Genomic DNA, 21038 nt, shown 5'->3' on the forward strand with positions numbered 1-21038 from the left:
ATAAGTATGCTTGTCGATTTTTGTAAACATGTATAATTGTTGAACTTTGTATACATCACATAGGTAAAAGTGTTGAACTTCCCGGGAAAACCCGATGTTTTCCCAATACATAAAATTACGTGTCTTATTTATTGTTATACCGATACAACGATTGTTATTGATTACCCAGGTGACATTTGATTAATTATGGGTTGTGAGTCGTTATAATCATGCATTAATGAAAATGACTAGTTTATAAATACCAATTACAAATGATCCTTTAGGCGTCGTCCGTACTACTCACTTAATCCAACCACCCTGACTTCTCTTGATTTACGCCACGAATTTGTCTACTCGATTTCACATAGCCCCACAACCGAGGGGAAAGGAGGGTACGAAGCCCCCTTTATTTCCACAAATTGTTCAAGGCTATCGAGAATGTGAAAAGCACTTGGCCCGACTCGCATTTGACTTCTCGACTTCGCTAGCAGCACCAATGGACCCTTGGGGCCCAACAGCACAATATAGCTATTGAAAGTCCTTTTACATGGAATTAGGTCATAGAAGGCCCATTAACATGTAAGCGCGTTCCCTCCGGGCCTAAAGATCATGTTATTGGGCTAGCAAGGCCCAACAAGCACGATTTGAAACTTTCAAGCCCAAAGATTGAATATTGACTCCTCGTAGATCTCGCGTGTTTATTGAAGTACTATTGTTTATTGATTTTTGTTTTGTTATTGATTCGAGACTAAATCAATTCGTTTGGTAACGATATTGGTGTTGAAAGTGTATTTGTTATTACGTTTCACCGGTAGTCGTGGATCTCGTATTTTGTCTTAAGGGATTTATTTGTTTAAAAGTAAGATTTTACCTTTTTACGACCCTTCTTGGATAAAATTTGCACTTTTAGTCCTTTATATAAAAGAATTTCCATTTTAGTCCTTAAACCATTTTTTTTTCTTGACACTTTAGTATCATAACTTATTGAAAAGACATTTTCATCCCAAATTTACTTTCCAAACAGCTTAAGTCCTTCCAAAATGAAGTTTTCTCGGTTAGAACCCCCATTTTTGCAACTTTTACAATTTTGGTCCAAAATTGGGAATCTCTAGAATCCTATCACAAACACATTTCAAATGACGGATGAAGAGTGGAAAGCGGAGGCGAAGGTAATTTATTAATTTAAAACACATTATTTTTTAAAGTATGATAATAAAATCAGTTTTTCAAACAATTGAACAAGATGATCGAGAAATTAAGAAATGCACCCCTCCTTTACCCTGATCTGTGCACCCAGTTGTTTGACGGTGCGACCTCGACCGGTGTTGCTAGTTGGGGACCATCTTCGACACTCCCTCACCCTGCAGAAGTGTTTACTACACAAGATTATGAGGATATCGAGATGGTAGATACACCACCTCCAATAGATATCCCAACCTCAGCTTCAACAGTACCCCCACCTACAAGTGCATCACATGCAAGTGGAGATTCGTCTGGTCGGTCCAAAAACAAAAGAGGAAAACGAAATGCACCCACGAACACGCTAGATGATGACATAAGAGAGGTTGGCAAGGAAATTATGAAGGCGGCTCAGGCGTTTGTGCAAAATAATAATCTTGACAAGGAGATGGATGAGTGTATTGAAAAAATGAAAGGATTAGAGTGGGGAGATTCTGATCCGAAATACATCACTGCTCTTATGTTGTTTGCTGAAAATGCTGGTAACAGGAAAATTTGGTTACGCCTCGAGTCTTCGACTTGTGAGTTGTGGGTGAAAAGTACGGGAAAGAATTTTGGATTACTTGGTTGACTTTAGTATGACTTTAGGATGTTTTTGTCTTTATGCTTTATGGATTTACATTATGGTACATGTTATGGATTTTTATGTGTAGGGTTGTTATTTGTTTTGTTTAGGATTTTTAAGTTTAGGTTGTTTATGTGTTATGTTTAGGATTGTTATTTGGTATTGAATTTTATGTTATGGATTTTTATGACATGGATTTTTATGTTATGGAGTTATATGTCATCCATTTTAATGTTATTGATAAATGTTATGGTTTATGTTATAAAATTTATGTGATTTGTATTTAATATGTAACAGGATACATATGGATAAGGAAAGTGAGTTTTTAGGTTTCCTTATACTCTCATGCTATTGGTTGATATTGGTTCGAAAAAGAAAAAAAGAATTGAAAGAATAAAAGCTAAGGAATCGGAAGAAACCGGGCATGCATATACACAAGATTTGATACACGGATGTCCTATACAATGTTTTGCTATGATGCGTCTTTCACAAGATGCATTTGTATTATTATGCAATCATTTTACTCAAAGAAATTGGTTGCAACGTAGTAGGACAATAAGCATTGAAGAGAAGATGACTATATTTTTACATGTTATAGGACATAATGAACGTTTTCGAGCTGTTAAAGAAAGGTTTCATCACTCCATACAAACGATTCATCAATGTTTTCATGAAGTGCTAAAAGCAATGATGTGTTTTGCAAGAGAAATTATTGTACCAACATCTTCTAATACACCAAGAAATCCCTCGGAACGACATAGATGGCTAAAAAACATATTTCCTAGAGCATTAGGTGCACTAGATGGAACACTTGTACACACAGTTGTGCCTGTTGATGAACAAACTCGCTATAGGGGAAGAGGAAAATGTGAATGTTATCAAAATGTAATAGGAATTTGTGATTTTGATATGATATTCACCTTTGTATGGGCTGGATGGGAGGGCGTAGCACACGATTCTAAAGTTTTGAAAGAAGTTGCATTTAATCCGATTTCTGGATTTCCATTCCCTCCACCAGGTTTGTCATTTTTCTATAAATTTTATTATCTATATTATCTATATGATTAATTTGTCACCCATCTACAGATAAATATTACCTTTGTGATGCCGCATACACCAACACCCGTGGATTTATGGCTCCTTACTGCAATACTAGGTATTGGTTAGCCGATTTTCGAAGAAACAGAGCTTTAACAAACGAAGAAAGGTTCAATCAGGCTCATGCACAACTTAGAAATATCATTGAACGTGATTATGGTGTATTGAAGATGAGATTTCCATTTTTAAAACGTATGGCTCCTTATCCTTTTCCAATGCAAAGAGACATAGTTATTGCCTGTGTTGCGGTCCATAATTTTATAAAGAAATACGATATTCAAGATGACCTATTTACGAACTTTGAACAAAACACTATGGTTACTCCTAATGTGGGAGGTGGAGGAAGTGAGGGCCAAAACATACAAGGCATAGAATGGGGTTCAGAAGCCGTTGAGTATATGACTACTTTGCGTGACCAGATTGCTAATCAGTTACTTTCAAATGGTTCACGTTAAATGATATACTTTTTTTATTATGTATGACAATGTGTATTTTGGGTTTTCTATTACACTTTGTATTTGGATTTTAAATTACATATGTTTATTTTGGATATTATGTGATAATTTTTATTTTTATAATTATTTTATCCAGCACAAAAGGACAACATAAGGATAATATGGTCATTTTTATCATTCAACACAATCAGTCAAATAAATAATCAAACAACATAAATTCAGTCAGATGTGGACTCAGTCAACATTTCTAACCCAGTCAGCTTCTAACTCAGTCAGCTCTAACCCAATCAACAACTATCAAACGACCCCTTAGTGCATTTGTATGTCTAAGAAGAGGAATCGAGAATTGTGGAAATGGTTAAATCAAGAAGTCAATCATACTTCATTCCAATATCAAGTCTTAGAGTTATACTCTAAGATTGTGAATTGAGTGACAAGTCTTAAGAAGGTTTATAACACTCAACAAATGTGGAATTTGTAAAAGTTTTCTTATTATTGCACATTAAAAAAAAATGGTAAGTTGTGATGTCTTGGATAAGAAAAAGACCAACTAGGACCAATTGTGTGAAGTGTTATTCTTGATAGGATTTCGCACTAACTCTTGAATATTTGTTTTGTCTAGGAAAGTTTCTTGACAAGAGAATCATATATGTCAAGAGGTCAGTGGGAGTTTTAATGATCTTGAAAAAGGTTTCAAGAACAAATCAAAGAATAAACCTTATCGATCATCACTAGCACACGACTTGAGATTTACAACCTATCGTGTTGACATTATTTTGTTTCTGTGCCATTCCAATTGAGTTAATTATGTATGTGAGTTCTATGAGTTCTCATCTGAATGCATAAAGACAAAGCACCTTGAGCAATGGAAAGTACATTGATATGTAAGGATAAGTTGCTAAACTACTTGGAAGACATGGTCGACACTCGTGTTACCATAAGGCAAGAAATCAAGATTAAGAAAGTTCAATCCATATGAGTTTGGATTTGTCGCAAACTTGGTTTTGGCAAATTCACATGGATAGGAACTCATACACCATAAAATCTAAGTGTCTTAAGATTCCCCCTTCATGAAAATGACTGTGAGGAAATGCTTTCACTAAGAGAGATTTTAAGAAGATAGCAATTGTGAAAATTTTATTCTCAAATTCGATTATGGTTACGACATCCCTTTCCATAGTTCGAATTGTGAGATTTGGCAATTAGTCAAACATTTAGGACTTATTGATATAAGTTCTGAATTGTTTAGACACACATATGAGCTATCTAAGGCAAAGGTGTATAAGTTTAAGAAGTTTAGATAAAGGCTTATCGAAGCATTTGGTATTAGAAATATGAACTTTAGAAATTCAATAAGCATTGTTTTCTGGAAGTTCAGTTGTTTTCTGAATACATGTCAAAGCTAGTGGGAGCATAAGTGTTATGCTTATATGATAATAATCATCCTGATAGTGGGAGCATAAGTGTTTTGCTTGTATGATTATTATGCCAAGAATAGAAAATTAGCAATATTAATTATAGAAAAACAAAGATTCAATTTTCAAAGTTGCATGGGTTGAAAAGTTGTTTTGCTATAATTAAGGGAGAGAATATTATACTTCGTTTCAAAATCTAAAGCTTAGATTGAGAAATTTTAATAAATTTAGTCAAAGGATACATAGTGTGTTCCTAAATTTCGATTATGATTACGACATCCCTCTTCATAGTTCGAATTGTGAGAACGTGACACATAAAATATTATGGCAGAAGATTGATAAAGTATCATATCTTTATGTAAGACATTATGCATCGTGTCCCATACGCTTCGGGGTATAGGATCGATTGCAAATGTTATAATATTTGACCATTCTAAAATTTTCCAAATGTCTAGCGCATTAAGAGGGAAAAAGGATTAGAATCGGTTTTGACTAAAATAATTAAACAACTATCAAAGGACGATCCAAAGTTCGTTGAGGATTGGTCGCTTGTGAGTAGTTGGAAGTATGGTATTGGATGGACCATATCGACATTATTATGAATAGATAAGATTCTATTAAGAATGAGCTGTCAAATGGCAAATATGGAAATGTTTCCATATTGGTAGTTGGATATTGAGAGTCTATGTCTAGATTAGAAATTTTTTATGTAATAAGGATGTTCAAAGGAATGTGCTTTGAATGTGAGACTTCACGTCTATGGAATTGTCTTGTAACAATTTCCGATAGAGTACTTTGTAATCTCATTGGCCAAGTCTTGGTGACTTTTGTGCTATGATTTTGCGAAAGGATCGTTGCTAAAATGTTAGAATCTAGCATATTATGGTAGTGCAAAGAACCTTGTGTTCTAACACTAATGATAAGGATTGGGAATTGTGAAATGAGCATCATTGGAAAAGTTTTTCAATTGATCTATTTCACAAAGTAAGGACCATAGGAAACATAGTGTGCATGCTTTGTGTATGGGACAACTATTGTTTAATTTGAGTAATAAGTTGATTTTCTGAAATAGTAAACGATGAATAATTAGTAATCAATATGGTGTTTAGATAAAAGTGTTTTATTTACTCTCACAAGTTTGAGGCCATATAAGATTAAGTATTATTGTTGTGTTTCAGTTTGCATGTTTTGACTTCCAGAATAACTGGGTAATTCAAACCTCCACAATCGGTCATGCGTTGAAAGTAGGTATGAAGGAAGACTATCATGAAGAGTCTGTAGATTGTTTAAAGAGTTTAGACATAGCACAAGTTTGCTGCAGAGTTCATGAGTGCTTTAATAAGATTAAAGTATTGGATTAAACCCACGCTCATTTGGATCACTTGATGGATTTATCATGGGTGATTAGTGAGACAATAATATTGTATATTCTTGAAACCCAGACGTGTGAGTTGTTATTTGTTGGTCGGTTGCACATTGATAATAAGTAAACGCACCAGTAACTTGGTGTTATAAAACTTATTGTTGTGTGTGATTCAATCAGTAAATGCAATCGAGCATTTGAGTTGAGGTTTATCCATTCCTTTTACCCAAAGTGGGATAAAAGCGATATCTGTGGGCCCCTCGATGATTTAGTGATGACGCCTAAGTGCTTGGCCAAGCCGGGACTAAGTTGATGTGTTCAATTGTAGTCTGTTGTCAGTCGTCATAAATTGGAAGTCGGGAAACAATATAGAGAGAATGATTGAAATTCATGTCTTGTGTCTATACGATATCTTGAGAATGGAGGAATATATAATCCCTTATCTAAAGGACACGCTATCTGATAAGATCAGAGTTGACAACGGCTTTTGAAAGCTATGATTGCTGATCAGGTTCTGAAGTCATACGGAAAATAGTTATTAGACTTATCCAAGTGGGAGACTGTTGGATTAGTGTCTAAGTCCATAACTATTTTGGTATGTACTTGACCCGATGATGAGCATGGTCCTTTTGGGTTGCCTTCACCATAGCAATATGTAGGATGAATTAAGGAGAGAAAGGTTTAAATATGATTTATTAATATATTATGAGAATAATATATTAAAGGAGAAATCATATTGTTTAATTAATATTAGTCAAGAATTAATTGATAATTAATTTTGTGGCTAAAAGAGATTAATTAAACTTAGGGGACTGGATTTATAATTATAAGATAATTGCAATTGGGCTATGGATTACCTAAATAATATAGGTTGGACGAATTCTATGGGAAGCCCATAAAGAATTCGTCCAAGGGATATGTTAAAGGAGTCCATGGGCTGCTTAGGGCTTAAGCAGCCAAATTAGGGTTTCCTAGTTGTAAACTCTAATAGCCTACATGTATATAAAGGCCCTCTATGCACCAAAAAGGTGGCTAACACTTCCTTTAGGGTTTCCAGTCGTTTTTGGTGCCTCCCCTTTCTTCCCTCTTCATCCAAGTTGCTTAGTGGTGTTTGTGACTCCATTAGAGGTGTAGCACTTGAGGCATTAAGCTTTTTTGAAGCTAAGGATTGATTGTTATTGCCATATAACAATCAAAGGTCAGATCTAAACCCTATTTTATATTAATATGATTAATTGTATGCTAGATCTAAGGTTTATAGCTTTGGATATTCAATTGCATGTTCATTAGAAAAACTAGATCCAAAAGCTATTAGGGTTTGCATGTACACCATATGAATGATGTTTTGCTCAAAACCCATCATATAAAACCCCCAATTAAAGAATGGAAAACATAGTCGGAAATAGGGTGTTACAATTAAGATGTATAGGAAACCATTGAGGGGTTGAGATTGGGTTTGAAGGGTGCAAATTGATACTTATTTCTCCGCTTTGGTTAGGTGGAAAGAAAGTCAAATTGTCATTAAACCATATGTTTCTCTTGGTTCGTCTCCTTCTTAATTTTGTTGTTTTGCTTGATGTCTGTTAAAATCTGGGATCGACTTCTTATTTCTTCTTATCTTTCGAACTAAAATTTCACACCAATTCTTTCATTTTAACTTGGGGTTGATTTGATAAAAAGGCAAAACTACCTTTTTGAAAATCCAATAACATCAGATGACCATTTTTCTTGCCCCTACGTCAACTACCTGATCTTCACCATCCCCACCAGGCAATGTAACTTCCTTTGAAATAGTTCACCATTGATCCATCATTTATGGTTTGTTCGTTGTTTGAATTTGGTTTGATAAATTCCAGACATCCCAACAATGAGGTTTTATACCATCTGGTAGTGAGTCAAACCCAAAATGAGTTATAAAGCCGACTCTTAAGGTTATTTGATCTGAATTTAAACTTTTATTAAAATATAACAACAATACAGAGTACAAGTATGACTTTATGATATTCATATGAAATATGGTGATCTTTAAATTTTTTTGAAAAACACAAACTATCGTAGTTTGGAGCTTACAAAGTATGAATTTCCGACATCCACATTTCAAGTTGTGATATGTGCATAGATAACTTTGTTATAAAGAAAACAATTGAATAAAAATCACCTCAACCGTAGTTCGTATGAGTTATGAATGTTCAAAGTTGGATAATTTTTTATATCTTTAGCAAATAACCTACTTTGGAGCTATAAAAGTATGAATTTTTGATATCCAAATTTGGAATGTGATATATTCATGGATAACCATTGTTACAAAAATAAAAAACAATAAAAAAATCAGCTTAATCAGAATTCATATGAGTTAATTATGAAGGTTCAAAGTTGAATAAAAACAATGATCATCGTATGTCGCTACATATGAAATTCTCAAATTTTAACAAATGTTGCCTGCAAAAATCATGACTATTTTAGTTATTTTGGTGTGGATTAATAGTTTTTGTTATTAAAAAAATTAAAATAAAGTTATAGGGTCCATTTCTTTGTTCGTTCGCTGTGAAATAGTACTATGAAATGATAAAAAGATGTCGTCATTTGCAGACTCTAGAAAATTTTGCAATTTTTTTATAAAATTAAGAAATAATTAGGTAAGTACTTGTAACACCAAAATATGGTATTTTAATGAATATCTTTATAATTTTTGGCAAAACATAACGATATTAAATTACAAAATTTTAATATAATAGTAAGAGAGGGCTTATCTCCGTAATCAAACAGAAGTCGATAAAACACAGAAAAGAAAAAAACTAAAAAAGTAGTATAAGTTATAACACCCCATTATCGCAGTTTGCTCATGGGGAAAAGATAAAAAAAAAAGGTAATATTTTACTCTGCAACAAATGTAAATCTTTCGATTTCTGCTCAATAATTTGGTGCCTATTCGAATCAGAACTCGATTTCTGTTGCATTCATGCGCTATCATCATCCAATTCTTCGTTCGGGCTTAGATTCTCCAGATGGCAGCAACCCAACATCAATCCACCGATCACATCATTGTTCCTCCAAATGGTATGTTTTCGCTCTATCGGCATTAGCTCATCACCCTATTGATTGTCGGTTCAGGTCACATAGTTGTTTAATTTCATTTTGTTAATTACTCGAGCGATCGTTGTGCGATGTCGATGTCGATGTAGATGCTGCGTCTGTTTGTTTAGAACGATTTGATTTCTTGCTTCCTAGCAGTTTAGCATCTACTATCACATACATACTCTCTGTTCGTCGTATGAGAGAAAATAATTAGTTATCGGACCTCAGCTGCAAACATAATACAGAGAGTAATATAGAATTCGACAGGGGATGGCAGATTTCATAGGTGAAACTTCTAGGACACTGGCTAGTGACATTTTTTTATCTTCTTTACTCGGATATGTATATGGTGTCGCTTGTCTTCACTGATTAACTTTCGAATTTATAAAAGAGTTTCAGAGTCTGATATATTGATGGTTAAGCAACAACTTAAATACTGAGATTGCTTTACTCAAACCACCTTTTGCTATAATCAAGGTATAAAAGCACAAAGAAAACAAAAATAAAGAGTATTTCTATAAAGGAGACTGTATCTTTAAGCTATAACACAAACTGTATGTGTATATACCACTTGGTTATCACTATCAAGATTTGGAGAATGTGATAACTAACATTATTTCTTTCCCTGAAGTTCAATTTGTTCAATTATCTTCTTAAAATGTCTCTTTTGTTGAAACTTCTAGTTAACACACTAACCCTTTATGAACAATTCTTTGTAATGCTTGGTATCTCAAGACTCTTCTATTACTGAGTCCTTGGTAATGAATGCAGAGGAGAAACTGGTGCAACCTGATATCATTAAAGAACAGGTATTTCTTTGCTTTCATTTGATAGATTGAAGGTATAAATGATATAAATTAGATGTTCTTTTGTCCTAATAATTCTCAGGATGCTGCAATCAGCTATTCAAGGGATAATCCAAGCCACTCAGGAGCCTTGAATGTAGCTGGAGATCTCACTGTCTATCCTCCCAATCTTTGTGCCCCTTTAGCACATCCAATGTACTACAAAGGTCTGTTTCTATTTTTCTCCACCTGTCATAATATATTTTTTTTGACTCTTTTATCCTTCAGGTTTTGAAAATGGCTCAGGTAAATGGGATGAATACTCTCCATTCATCAACACCGAGACACTGGATGCCAATGGATCTCCTGTAAGTTGAATGTTTGCATTTCAGTTTTCACAGTTACAAGTAAGTCCTCAAAAAATTTACTATCTTTTTTTTTTTTTTATCTTCAAGGCAATGTATACAGACAATTCGGTTGTGTTCCACACGGGTTATGGCTACAATTCCCAAATGCCATATGGTCCATATTCTCCAGTGACCACACCTCTCCCTTCTGTTAATGGTGATGCTCAGCTATATCCACATCCAGCTCAGCAATATACATTCTCTGGATCACCATATTATCAGCATCCTGTGGCTCCATACACTCCAGTTTCACAACAGCCAGAATTAAAGTCTTTGGTGAGCAGTGAACATGGTGATGGAATGGTGTATGGGCCAAGACCTGGTTTCTCATCACCAGTAGGTGCTTCTGTTGGGAGAGGTGATCCTCCAGGGAGAGTTGGCTTTCAGGAAAGTCTGGATGCATTCAGAAGCAGAGGAGGACTTTGGTCTGATTGGTCTGGACAATCAGACAGACACAGATCCTTTATGCCATTATCACCTTCTGTATCTCCTCATCATACTTTTGGATCTTTTCACCAAACCTTTGGATCTGTTAGCCCTTTTGCTTATTCTCCCTTTAATTTATGTGTTTTAGTAATTTTACCTGAAAACGACAGAAATGTAACCTTTTTTTATTTATATTCTTCAGACATCTCAACAGCCACCATCATTCTACGGAGCAAGCTCTTACGACACCACCTATTTAAACAACGGCCTCACTCCAAATCCAAACCACGCCTTTGCCACGTCATCACTCTCCACGCCAGATGTACGACCATGGCCCACTCTGGACAACACCAGACGCCGAGGTGGCAGGGGACCCGCTTCTCTTTGCAGTTGTAGTTCCACTCTCGATATTCTCAGTGAACAAAACCGTGGTCCCAGAGCCTCTAGACCTAAATCCCTTTTACCTAATAACAATAATAATAATAATAATAATAATAATAATAATGATAATATGATGGATGCCTCCTCCCAAAGCCTCCCGGATTCTGTATCGGAATACACAACCGAGGCTAAATTCTTCATTATCAAATCCTACAGTGAAGATAATGTCCATAAATCCATCAAATACAGTATTTGGGCAAGCACTTCGAATGGAAACAGGAAGTTAGATTCTGCATATCGTGAAGCAAAAGAGAAGCAAACTTCTGTTCACGTGTTTCTGTTTTTCTCAGTGAATGCAAGTGGACAGTTTTGTGGGGTGGCTGAAATGCTGGGGGGTGTTGACTTTGACAAGAGTGTGGATTACTGGCAACAGGATAAATGGAGTGGCCAGTTTCCAGTTAAGTGGCATATCATTAAAGATGTTCCCAACAGTCAGTTTCGCCATATAGTACTTGAAAATAACGACAACAAACCTGTCACCAATAGTCGAGATACACAGGAGGTAAAATGACGATATTGCCCTTTTGTTATCAGTATGTGATATTAATGTATTATGTGTTTGGTTTGATGAATGAATGATTATATTTATAGGTGAAATTTGAGCAAGGAGTTGAAATGTTGAAAATTTTCAATAAGTATGAAACTGATATGTCGATTCTTGATGACTTTGACTTTTATGAAGAAAGACAGAAGGCGATGCAAGAGCGAAAAGCAAGACAACAACAGGGAAATTTGGGGGGTGGAAATGAAAATAAAAATGTTAATGAGTTTATCCGACAGATGTCCAAAAGTTTCTCGGAGGTTGTCCGCCTGGAAGACAAAGATACTTCCAAGTCAACACGTGTAAAACTCGAAAAAACCGCCATGTCGTCGCCAGGTGTCGACACCACGGATTAGTAAGTTTCGTGGTTTCCTTCCTTTTACTGCTTCTAAGGATAATAGTTTTTTATAATTCATGATAAATTTGGATCAATAATGATACTACTAATAATAATATAATTCCTTGGCTTCTTTCTTTCTGTTTATTTTATTTGTTGATTTCAACAAGTTATATATATATAAATGTGTTACATTGTTTGTAGTCTTGTTGTCGTTTATTGTTTTTACCTCCTCTTGGAGCATTACAACTTTAACAAAGGAAATCTTTTTTTTTTTAGTCTCTCTTCCACATCAGCTGTGAATGTTGCTGGAATTGCTAACTTCTAAAAACTTCGTACAACACAAAAAGGCATTATTACGATCATATATTCTTCAACTAATGCTTAAAATAATGAAGTGTGTGGTTAGTGGCTTTTATGTGGTAGCATGAAAAATACATTTTCGTAATATTATACCTCTGGTTGTGGTATCTTAAATATCCCAATTTTTTGTTGGGTAAATTACACCAATGGCCACTATTTTATCATTTTTTTCGCCTATTTTCAAAAAGCACATCATATTATATTATTATAGCTTCTTGCTAGTGATTTAAAAGCTGTAATTCTAAAAAAAGCTCTAGTTGAAACAAAAATTGTAATATCGTTGTATAGAAATAAGAAAACTTGTTTAAAATAGAGGATGAATCCCATATACCAAGGTTAAAGTTCTCAAATCACGAATATAAACAATTAACTGCACTAGAAATGTAACTGAGTTGTTCAACTTGATAATATATTATATGGCTCTTTCAGAAAAAATAACAACACGACATGTTCGTGTTAAGTTATAAAGGAGTTCTCCTACAATTTTTGTATATTCACATCTATTACTAACAAGAAACAACTTGAATTTCAATTTCAGTTGCGAAATTCAAGCGTTCGTTGTACTATTGTTATAATCTAGGGTATAGAGTTTCCATTTAAGAAATAAAATTACCAATTTAGTTTTCATTTAACAAACAAAATCTAAGCTCGTTGCACAAAACAACATAGGAAAGATACTACTACATTATTAATTTCTAACCTGCACTCATATGGATGTCTGTTAGATGGAATAGTTAAGTTGAGAAAATTTTAGACAATGACTATTTCTGATATTTTGTGACACTTCCCAAGGACCATTTGTGAATTTTAGAAGTCTACTAAATCTTGTAGTAATAAGAGTAAATTACACGAATGGTCCCTATGGTTAGGGTAATTTGCACGTTTTGTCCATATCTAATTTTTTTAACTCGGAAGGTCCTTATTTTTTTGTTTTTGTTACGCACTTGGTCCCTACTGTTTGTGTTTGGTCCCTGTTTTACAAAAAAAAAACTATTATTTAAATAAAGAAAAAATGGCGGCATAGATAAGGTAAGGTGGAGGGGTGGGTGCGGGGGTCTGTTTATTTAAATAAATTAAAAAATAAAGGAAAAATAGTCTTTTTAGGTGAGACCGAGACCAAACGCGTAACAAAAACAAACAATAGGGGCCTTCCGAGTTAAAAAAATAAGTTAGGGACCAAACGTCCAAATTACCCTAAACCATAGGGACCATTCGTGTAATTTACTCTAGTAATAATTACCATAAGTCAAATAAAAAATCAAAAAAATTAAACATATAAAATGTAATATTTATATAAAAAAAAGTAACATTTACTAATTTTAATCATCATCCAAATATACTTTATTTAATATATTAATAATTTTTGTTGTCTAAAATTTTCTAAAATATTCAAACTACAATACATCATTGAATATTTTTGTTTTATTTTTTTTCCAAAAAAATTGATGTATAAAAACATCATTTTATTACTTTTTTATTTTTACGTGATGTAATTTTCAAGATTTATTTTATTTTTCTTATACAAATATATTTATTTTTATACAAAATATATTAGCCTAATATACTCAGTAAGTTTTCTACACAACAAATGGATCATTTTAACAGTAACATCATAAACACATTTGATTGTTACTTAAGATGTTCAACCAACAATATATATATATATATATATATATATATATATATATATATATATATATATATATATATATATATATATATATATATATATATATATATATATATATATATAGAGAGAGAGAGAGAGAGAGAGAGAGAGAGAGAGAGAGAGAGAGAGAGAGAGATGTTCATACGAAAACATAAATATCTTGCGAAAATGTGAAAACAAATTTTATCTTAGAAAAATCAAACATATGTATTATAAAAAAATAAATTTATTAGCAATAAATTAAAGATAATAAGTTTACATTGGATGGTGTTATGGTAATATAGATTAAAAGACGATTTTAATAATTTTTTTTTTCACGACCTTAATCATTTTTAAATTCATGTTTTCATAATAAAAATGTTAAAAACCATATTTTGCTAATATGAAACAATTTCTCATCTATCATCGATTATCATCATGTATTTCAAAGTTTGAATGAATTATTTTCTGAAATATAATGTTGAGGTGACCCAATATCATATGTTTTTTCTTGTTTTCGCGTTTTCACAAATTATTTGCATTTTCGTTGTATTGTGTAATATGTTTTAAACCTTTTAGTAAATGTTAAGTTGCACATTCAATTAATGAAATGTCAAAATTGAAAAAAAAGTTGAAAACTTAGTGTCAAATTCGCAAACAAATGAATACATTGTGTATTTTGCGCAACTTTTTTTTTACTCTTATACGTTATCATTTTACGTCAACATCATATAACCAAATAATATTATGTCAGCATGTCACTTTAACATTGACAACCAAATAACTTGAAACAAACCGGTTATCTAATCAGAATTGCAACAAATCGAAAACATAACGACTTAGAAATAAAAACACAATGATTAAATCATAAAAAATAAATAGTTAGTGACTTTTATATTAAAAAATCTATCAACAATCAAGCCCACTTCTTTTTAGTTATATGAACTACTTGAAACAAATGGGACAAAGCAAAAAGCCATGATACACCCTACATTTTTTTTATTTGTAAAAATATGTCAATATTTTTGTCTTATTAATAAAAAAAGAAAAAAAAAAGAGTTTTTGATGTATTTAATTTATTTTTTTTAGATAAATAGTCGATTTTTAAAATTTGTATTTTGCTGAAAAAACCGACCTATCAATAATTCAATACCATTTATTGATAAAAATATTTATAAATATTATTTGACAATAGGCGGTTTTTTTATTTATAAGAATAAGATTTAATATTTTGTGGCTAGAAGTTCTGAAAATGATAATACCAAAGAGTTGAGTTGTTTATTTATGAGATTTAGGCATTTAGCTATACGTGTCCTGGTTTTCCCGATGAACTCCCAGTAGAGTGCGATGGAGGATATGTGGAACAGAGAATTGTTATTGTCGCAACGATCATCGTCGATGGAAGAACGATTCTGGACAGAAATTGGGAGTGGATGGATTACCTACACGCTTGCTGTTGTAACCCTCGTCTTTGTGTTTCAGTTCGCGAGGTTTCAAATCATCCCCCGATTCCTACTATTCATCAACCCTCGTTTTGGATCCGTGGAACAATCGAACACTCCCACAGTTTCTCTTCCACCGTCGTCTCAATCACATAGGTTAGTTGTTCAGTGTTCTCTGGTTTGATTGGATTCTAGTAATTTGATTCTGTTTTTGCCTTTTCATTCATTGTCTTAATCTCGTGCTATTGCAAATGCAACAATTACATATCATTCTAGGCTAACCTGAGTTCTCATTCAGCATATCTTAGACTTGAAATCATAACATAAGTTGCTCTATGCAAAATTTTTGAAGAAACCTAAAATTTTCATTAAACCAATCAGGTTTACTTCTTCTTCTTCTTCTTCCTCTGCTCTTGCTCCTTATAGATTTGTCTTGTCTTCTTTAGAACTACGTTTTTTTCAATCATTATAGCCTCTTTCGGGATATATTATTATTATTATGATTCTAATACTTGTTTTGTTTTCGATTTTAGTATGTCCTACTCATTCACATCTGTTTCTGCAGAATATCAGATATCATTACTGATTTGGATCTTAAACTTCTGATAGACAATCTGGATGAAACCACACATGAGAATTGGGAAAATGTTGTAGATAAAAGAAACAATTCACTCTCCTACCATGTCAAGTGTTGCAAACCAAAGGTTATTGTTCATATCCTCACCTAACATATCATGATTTATCAAAAAAAAAAAAAAAACTTGCATTTTCACTTATTTAAACATGTATATTACTTGCAGGATGGTGGCCCACTGAAGTATTTAAGCACTACAGTATTCCATTCTTGTTCTTCAGACACACTAAGAGACTTCTACATGGATAATTTCTACAGAAAAGAGTGGGACAAAACCATAATTGACCATGAACAGTTGCAGATTGATGAAAGTAATGGAACTGAAATTGGACGCACAATAAAAAAATTCCCTTTTTTAACCCCAAGAGAATACATTCTTGCTTGGAGACTATGGGAAGGAAGTGATAAAACCTATTATTGTTACAGTAAGGTATTATATTCTACTCTATATTCATTATTATACATTTTGTTGATTTATATTTATATTTATAATAATGTAAAGTATGTTGTTAATTAGGAATGTGAGCATCCTTTAGCTCCAAGACAAAAGAAGTATGTACGCATTGGCCTTTTAAGATCTGGTTGGAGAATAAAGGAAGGCAAGTTTGTATAGGGGTACCCTTGATATTACTTTTCTTCATCTTATTTAGCATTCTACTTTGTTTCCTTCAGTGTAAAATTGGGACCCGCTAAATTGGTTTAAGACTTAAGCATAACTTTAGGTACCTTTATTTATATATAACACAAATTAAACATTTAGCATTCTTGAAATTGTTTTGACACAAGGCTTAGTCTAACTTTTCTTTTACATTTTTATTATGTTGAAGTGGGTGGTAGAAATTCATGTGAGATAAAAATGGTTCATCAAGAAGATGCTGGTTTAAACGTTGATATGGCAAAAATGGTATTTGCTAAGGGCATATGGAGTTATGTATGTAAAATGGATAATGCTCTTCGGAAATATTCTGACATTAAACGTCTTCAACTTACTTCGGTTGTTAGTGCGATCACTCTTGTCCAGAAGGTCAGCTTTTTTACACTGTCTGCTGTCTACTGTCGACTGTCTGCTGAATGGATTGTTTTGGTTGATGTAGGTACCGCTTGAGTTGGAGTCTACGAGGAGGATTGAAGAGATAGGTCATCCGGAAGTTTCTCAAGAGAGAAAAGTGTCGCGAAAGCCTTCAAAGAAATTGATAGCGAATGGATTGATTCTTGTTGGTGGGGCGATTTGTTTGGCGCGTGGACATAATAGCTTAAGTGGAAAGCTTGTCATGGCATTTGTATTAAGTAAGCTTACAAAGCGACACCAAAAGAAGGAATAGAAATAGATAAAGAAATATATGGAAAACTATGTAAATTGTGATCTTTAAGTCTTTAACTGCTACTTATGCTGAAATGAGTTAAAAAGTTTCTATAACATGTTGGTTTTTCTTTTTATGCAAAGTTGTGATTGATGGATAATAATGAAGATAACAAGGAATTACATTATATTTAAGGGATAATGTCATGAAATGATAACCAATAAGAACATTTTTCTTTTTATATCACTTGTGTTTTAATTATATTTAATGTGATTATACTTCTTTTTGTCTTCTTTTTTTACTATTAGTGTAATGAGAACACATAATTTTCCTCTTTTTGTAATTTGTTGTATATGTTTAAAAGTTAAGAGATCTAAATAACAAATTTGATGTTAGAAACTACGAACGCAAGGTTATCTGATGGATTTGTATATCCTTGTAAAACATGTTTGAAGTTTTAGTACACGTACTCAATGAATGATTGGTTTGAGTCAAAAGTTGTAATTTTTTTTTTATGGTTGACGTTTGTGTATATGTTATAATATGAAAGAAAATCTATGATTGGATGATGTTGCTTGTTAAAGGAATTGAGCATATAAGTTTAAAATGTTTGGAATGGATAAGATTCAATTCTGGAATATATTGTTATTGGCAAAGGGGGACCATTTGAGGGTGAAATGTCATATTATGGATATGGTTCGAAAGGTGTTGATAAGAGGATATAGACCATCAATATATAAAATATGTTTTTATTCAGAAGATAAGGGAGACAAAAATGTTTTTTAATCATTAGTGAATGGGTATCATATTATGAAATTAGCTTATAGGTCTTATAGACACGAATTTTGGTACACTTGGATAGATAAGAAACTTGGAAAAAAACATATCTGGTAGAGCTGGGATAGACAAGAAACTTGGTAAGTATAAGTTAGTGAACTGTTCAAAAGATAGTTAAGTTTTAGTAAATAATGTTGGATCAATAAGATAATTAAGTTTAGTAAATAACAATGTTTTAAAAAGCTCGCCATAGCTCCGTCATGGCGCTATATGGCTCCAAGGCTTATACTTGCCGCCAAACTTTGATAAAATGCCGCCTTAAGTCTCACACACACACACACACACACACACACACACATATATATATATATATATATATATATATATATATATATATATATATATATGAATAATAGTAGAAAATACATATAAAAATATTAATTATATGCAAAATTGCCGCTTAAGTCACACTTTACAAACGACATGGCTCGTCACGACTCAAAAAAACTTGAGACTTGACATTGCCGCCAAGTCACGTCTTACGTTATTTAGAACATTGGTAAATAATGTTGGATCAATATGTTAAAAATTATATTAGAATGATATTTGCTAATAAAATATAATTCTATAAGGCCATATAAAAAACCAGCTAATACAATTATATTATTTAGTTATTCTTGTTAAATAATTATAATTCTTCAAATTAAATGAAAAATATTTATTTAAAAAAATAATAGTATTTTAATATAAGTATCATCAATTATATCATAAAGTATGATATATGAAGTTATGCACGTTTATTTGGACTTAAAAAGACTTTTCTCTTTTATGGTCATGACTTTATAACTTATAAAAGAATGTGAGTTTTCTTTTTTTTTTTTTTTTTTTTTATTTATTTTTTTTTTTTTATTTTTTTAATAACCAAAACCGAATGTTGGAGAATAGGTGACACGTTGTCTTACTTTGATTATTTTAATCTAGACAATGTAATTAAGCATGAATATTAAAATGTTAAGACCTGGAATTTAGCTGTACAAAAAAAATGTTAAGACCCGAAGAATAATGACTTGTTTAAAATAATGTGTCTTTTAAACATAATATATATAATGTTCTTAAAAATAACATTAGTTTTATCGTTTAAAACTACATAACGATAAATTTTGAACATTAAAATTAATAAGTTTAAATTTGTGATTTTAGAGTCTTATCCAAAACTCCAAACCTTAAAATATAAAAAAAAGTTTTATTATAAGGTTTATTAATGGTTCTTTAGTGCTTAAACGTCAAACTTTAATATAAAATATTAATTTTAAAACTTAGACACGTCAAAATATAGAATTGGATTTTATAAAGAGCATTACTATAAAATACGAATTTTCAAATATTTGTACCATAGAATATCGGATGCATGCAATATTGATGATACCTCATGTAATAAAAACTAGAATTATACATCATATATAGACCCATTTTAAAAATGCAAATCTATGTCGTATTTTGAAAAACACTCGCACATCACTTGTATAATGCTTATGAGATAAAATGTAAAATACCAAAAAACTAGAAAAAAATTTCATTTTAAAGTAATAAAACCATTCTATCAATTACATAAATCAAATAATCCAAAACCCGAGTTTGCATTTTTCATGAAAATATCAGAGTAATCCCAATATCATAAAGTACGGAAATCCATTAGTGGATATAGTGAAATCAAGCTGACTCTTTATAACGCTTGTAACCACCCAAATTTTCAAATAAAATTTTTATTTTTAATTAACCAAAACATTCCCATAAAATATGAAGTAACAATGAAAATTGTTTTCAAAATCCATAATATCAACATTTTATTTCAAATATCAGAGTGTCTCATCAAATCAAATGTCGAAGAGTGCATGTCGCGCCATCAAGTCTTGCCCTTGCCCGCAGGCTCAAATGTACCTAAAACAAATAAACAAACTGTAAGCTAATGCTTAGTGAGTTCCCCAGAGCATACCCCACATAATCCACATAATCATATAATCCATGTTAGCTATATCAACTACACAAACCATATAAGCAACATAAGTCATGCATATAAACATATAAGGATGCCATTGAAACTCTCCAAGGTCTTACTCCGGGTGCCACTGGAACCCCCACGTGGTCTTAACCCACTGCCATGAGAACCCCTACATGGTCTTAACCCACTGCCATGGGAACCCCCACATGGTCTTAACTACCTGCCATACGAACCCCCACATGGTATTCCCTAACACATAAATTGATGGGTTTTGAGCACTACATCATTCCTATGTTGTACATGCAAACCCTAATAGCTTTTGGATCTAGTTTGTCTAATGAACATGCAAATTAAATATGAAAAGCTATAAACCCTAGATCTAACATATTATAATCTGAATTAGGGTTTAGAGAATACCTTTGATTGTTATGTAGCAATAACAATCAATTCCTTGCTTTGATTGGCTTCAGAAAACTTAGTGCCTCAAGTGTTGCACCTCTAATGGAGTCACAAACACCACTAAGCAACTGGATGAGGAAGAGAAGAGGAAAGAGCACCCAAAAACGTCTAGAAACCCTTCATAAGTGTTAGCCATGTTTTTGGGGCCTTAAGGGTCTTTATATACTTAGGCTATTAGGGTTTTGCACTTAGGAAACCCTAATCTGACTGCTTAGGCCCTAAGCAGCCCATGTGTAATGTCCCAAAATTCAAGACTAAAAATTTCTTTTAATAAAACATTACTTTAAGC

At 32.6% G+C, this 21038-nt stretch overlaps 2 protein-coding genes across 6 annotated transcripts; both read left to right on the top strand.

Moving 5' to 3' along the window:
* The first annotated feature begins 8855 nt into the window (after positions 1 to 8855).
* On the top strand, positions 8856 to 12273 carry LOC111882100 (YTH domain-containing protein ECT4). Of its 5 annotated transcripts, none has more exons than XM_052770516.1 (8): positions 8856 to 8980; positions 9053 to 9171; positions 9961 to 9998; positions 10078 to 10201; positions 10263 to 10342; positions 10430 to 10912; positions 11010 to 11750; positions 11840 to 12273. In XM_052770516.1, the coding sequence occupies exons 2-8, from the start codon at positions 9120 to 9122 to the stop codon at positions 12143 to 12145; spliced, it is 1824 nt and encodes a 607-aa protein (XP_052626476.1). In that variant the 5' UTR covers positions 8856 to 8980; positions 9053 to 9119; the 3' UTR covers positions 12146 to 12273. The 5 variants fall into 5 exon arrangements, with proteins under 5 accessions (XP_052626476.1, XP_023734233.2, XP_042757185.2 ...); XM_023878465.3 differs by having other exon boundaries at positions 8857 to 8980; positions 9925 to 9998; XM_042901251.2 differs by having other exon boundaries at positions 8934 to 9171; positions 9925 to 9998; positions 10281 to 10342.
* A 3104-nt stretch (positions 12274 to 15377) lies between these two features.
* Positions 15378 to 17650, top strand: LOC111882110 (uncharacterized). Its single transcript, XM_023878476.3, has 6 exons — positions 15378 to 15735; positions 16145 to 16283; positions 16380 to 16643; positions 16731 to 16812; positions 17041 to 17237; positions 17308 to 17650. The coding sequence occupies exons 1-6, from the start codon at positions 15485 to 15487 to the stop codon at positions 17533 to 17535; spliced, it is 1161 nt and encodes a 386-aa protein (XP_023734244.1). The 5' UTR covers positions 15378 to 15484; the 3' UTR covers positions 17536 to 17650.
* The last annotated feature ends 3388 nt before the right edge of the window (positions 17651 to 21038 follow it).

The sequence above is a fragment of the Lactuca sativa genome, chromosome 4 (genome assembly GCF_002870075.4).
Source record: "Lactuca sativa cultivar Salinas chromosome 4, Lsat_Salinas_v11, whole genome shotgun sequence".
Taxonomy (NCBI): Eukaryota; Viridiplantae; Streptophyta; class Magnoliopsida; order Asterales; family Asteraceae; genus Lactuca; species Lactuca sativa.